The sequence below is a fragment of the Octopus bimaculoides genome, chromosome 1 (assembly GCF_001194135.2).
Source record: "Octopus bimaculoides isolate UCB-OBI-ISO-001 chromosome 1, ASM119413v2, whole genome shotgun sequence".
In the NCBI taxonomy this organism is placed as follows: domain Eukaryota; kingdom Metazoa; phylum Mollusca; class Cephalopoda; order Octopoda; family Octopodidae; genus Octopus; species Octopus bimaculoides.
Window position 1 is genome coordinate 4,087,405 of NC_068981.1, and position 3,876 is coordinate 4,091,280.

At 38.4% G+C, this 3,876-nt stretch overlaps 1 protein-coding gene across 1 annotated transcript in view; it reads left to right on the top strand.

Annotated features, from left to right (window-relative positions):
- The window catches only part of LOC106882205 (E3 ubiquitin-protein ligase RNF123), a 105,287-nt gene that overhangs the window by 31,415 nt on the left and 69,996 nt on the right, over nt 1-3,876 (top strand). The window contains exon 3 of the mRNA XM_052974121.1: nt 1,399-1,478. Within this exon, the coding sequence (XP_052830081.1) occupies nt 1,399-1,478 (80 nt within the window). The remainder of the gene's footprint in view (nt 1-1,398; nt 1,479-3,876) is intronic.

The window sequence follows — 3,876 nt, forward strand, 5'->3', positions numbered from 1 at the left end:
TGATGTTGTCCATATCAACACATATGGCCGATATCAACCATAGTGTGTCGATTGTTGGAGGTGCGTGCTTTATTGTTACCTTTGTTACCTTTTGGCCAAGGTAACTGGGTAACATTGTTATTTCAGGTGTGTGAAGAGTTAGCGCTGAATACGTCTTCGCGAACTCTTCATTTCGAAAAATCACCTGAACTTGTGAAAATCTATAATAAGTGATATAGGATTTTTTGTCCCAAATAGATCTCAAGCATCTTTCGATCTCGTCTATACTGGCCTGTTCCGGCCTTCTACTTTTTGTGTTTATTATTTTATAAATTATTGTTTTCCTATTTGTCTCCTCTCATACGCGCTGTGGTATATTCAAATGTACTTCACCGCTTTCTTTGGTAATCAACTTCCTCGTTTCTATAATTTCCTTTGTCGTGTAGGACACAACAGTTTCACTTTGCTTCAAAGCTTCAGCAAAGTTTTTGTTTTTGTTATTGTTGTTATTGTTGTTGCTGATGTTGGCACTGGTATTGGCGGCAGATGTGGTATTTGTGTCAGTGGTGTTGTGGCTTTTTCCTTCCTCTCTTTCGCTTGCTGCTGGTGAAGAGAGCAAAGGTTGAGTTGAACTGTTGCTGCTGCTGCTGTTGTTGTTGTTGTTGTTGTTGTCGTTGTTGTTGGTGGTGGTGGTAATAATGTTGTCACCAGAATTGGTGCTGACGTCAGATTCTTTGGAAATATTGTCTATGTTCTGTTTTGTAACCTTGGTTACAGTTTTGTTTTTGTTGTTGTTGGTGGTGGTGGTGGCGGTGTTAACACTTGAATTTGTGTGTGTAAATTCTTTTTTCTTTTTCTCCATTCTCTCGTTTAACTGTGAGGAAGGAAGACTAGGAAATTCTTTTTCGAACGAAACACTGCAAAATGCAGCGTTCGTGTCACAAAGATTTTCATGGCTACAAGACGCCATCGTCTCAAAAAAAAAAATGGCTAGACAGCCAAAATTGGTTTTTATATCCTGGAAATATGCCACACAGGGCAGATTTCCGTCGCAAAAAACTTGCACCAGAGAGTCTATAAGTTGTTATACAACTTTCTATATAAAAATAAACTTTACAAACAAACTTTTTAAAACATAAAGAGGCAAAACTTATGGAGCCGACATGTCTACCGTCCGTCCATAGAGATAGATAGATAGATAGATAGATAGATAGATAGATAGATAGATAGGCAGACACAGACAAACAGATATAACCCAGAATGCATGTTTGGATGCCAAGACTGTGGTAGAAAACAATTACCTAAGGTTCCACACAGTGGGACTGAACCCAGAACCATATGGTTGCGAAGGAGACTTCTTACCATACAGCCATGCCAATGCCTGATGATCTAATTATTGTTTAATTATTCTTCTTTCAGAAAAAGTCTCACTTTATTCAATCTTCAAGAATACATAGACAGGACGTTGGATGCTGTGGTTATAGCTGAGAAGGCAGCAGGTAATCCAAATTCTTTATCTCTATTTGTATTATGAAGGATTAAATTGAAAGATAGTTTTGCCATTATACAGGGTGTCCACAAGGTCTGGGTACATGGAGTAAATAAAATCATAACATAAACAATTAAATATAAGAAATAATAATTTCTTAAAGTATGTGTTAATCCTCATGTACCCAGACTTTGTGGACACCCTGTATAAGTGGGTGGAACATTTAGTAGGCACGGCAACAGAATTTTTATTTTTTTTTCCCCCTGTTAATCTTCAGTTTAAGAATACACCCACAGCTTTTTTCCGTCACCTCTTTCACAATCAATTTCAGATAAATAAAGACAAAAATCACCAATTCACATATTTACTAATTCAGTTGTATGCCACCAATGCAGAAAAGAGTTCCGCAACATTTTAACACTTGCAGTACACTTGTATTCTTTTCAGAATTCACCGGCACACCTGACCTAAAAACATAACTAAAAGTATAAGGAAAAAAATATATTCAGGCTACACTGTGGCACACCTAGCCTTGCCTTGTGGCACACCAGTGTGCTGCAGCAGACCGGTTGCAGAGCACTGATATAGATCAGTTGTTCTCAACCAGGGTCCATGTAAGATTTTGTTGTTGAAATTTATGTCTAATAAATTGGTTATACTTCTACCATACACAAAATGTTTCAATTTTCTTTATATAATTCCCTAATAATATTTAATTCTAAAAATATGATGGGATTTTTTTTTTAATTGAAATCGTAATGGCACCTGTACCAGTGGAGCACTAAGAGCACTGTCCAAGCGTGATCATTGCCAGAGCAGCTGTCTGGCTTCCGTGCCAGTGGCACGTAAATAGCACCATTTGAGTGTCGCCTTATTGGCACTTGTGCCGATGGTATGTGAAAAATTATTCGAGCGGGGTCGTTGCCAGTGCCGCTGGACTGGCTCCTGCGCAGGTGGCACATAAAATAAACCATTTTGAGCGTGGCCGTTGCCAGTACTGCCTGACTGGCCCTTGTGCCGGTGGCACGTAAAAGCCCCCACTACACTCTCGGAGTGGTTGGCGTTAGGAACGGCAGCCAGCTGTAGAAACTCTGCCAAATCAGATTGGAGCATGGTGCAGCCATCTGGTTCGCCAGTCCTCAGTCAAATCGTCCAACCCATGCTAGCATGGAAAGTGGATGTTAAACGATGATGATGATGATGATGATGATGAATTACTTTTTCAACATAGGTACATGTGTAGCTATGTGGTAAGAAGCTTGCTTTCCAACCGCATAGTTCTGGGTTCAGTCCCATTGTGTGGCACTTTGGGCAAGTGTCTTCTACTAGAGCCTCGGGTTGACCAAGCCTTGTGAGTGGATTTAGTAGACAGAAACTGAAAGGAAGCCCTTCTTACGTATATATGGTTCTATATCTTTCTGTTTGTCCCCCATCACCACTTGACAGCCAGTGTTGGTGTGTTTACATCCCCCATACCTTAGCAGCTCAGTAAAAGAGACTGATATAGTAAGTACCAGGCTTTAAAGAAAAATAAGTACGAGGATGAGTCAATTGACGAAGTATTCTTCAAGGCAGTGCCCCAGCATGGCCGCAGTCTAATGACCGAAACAAGTAGAAGATAGAAGAGGTTATACAGGGTGTGGCAGAAAAGCCTCCCATATTTTACTTGGTCATTTGTGTGATGCCAATGGCAGATGGTAAGGATGTCTTCATGTAAATATTTTTGGGAGTGGGGTGAGTCAGACACCACCATGATTTGAACCAGTGCATGCTGCAGTTGCTTTCAAAATGCTTGTCAACCTATAAAATGGAGGCGATTCTTTTTTTTTTTTTTTTTTTTTTTTTTTTATGCATCCTGTACCCAGTAACATTCACAATTGGATTTGTGTAATGTCATTTAATTTTTGTACAATTTGAAGGGTGTACATTTAATCTCGAATGGACTTTCATATCATGAATTATTCAATTTTAGATTGATAGATGGGAGTGGGGGAGAGAATGGAAAGAAGGAAAAAGATAGCAGGAGAAAAAAGATAATACTTGTGTAACTAGTATTCTCTGACCTGCACCACCCCCCAAAAAAAAAGTTCAAAGTGAAACTTTATGTATTTGTGTTTAAAAAATCCAATATGTCTGTAATCTCAGCCTGTGTTATAGGGAACAGTGGAAAATATGGATATGAATATCAATAGTTAGTTAAGATTTAAGTAGAAAATATTATTATTATTATTATTATTATTATTATTATTATTATTATTATTATTATTATTTTATGTTTGACTTTTGTTTTGCATTTGTACAAGTTGGATCCAAGTCTCACCCAGAGACCTCAAGAGACAACAAGTTAGAAGTTCATGTAGGTGTTATGCCTAGGGTACCATATATTTGGATTTGTACAGTTTTGTTCA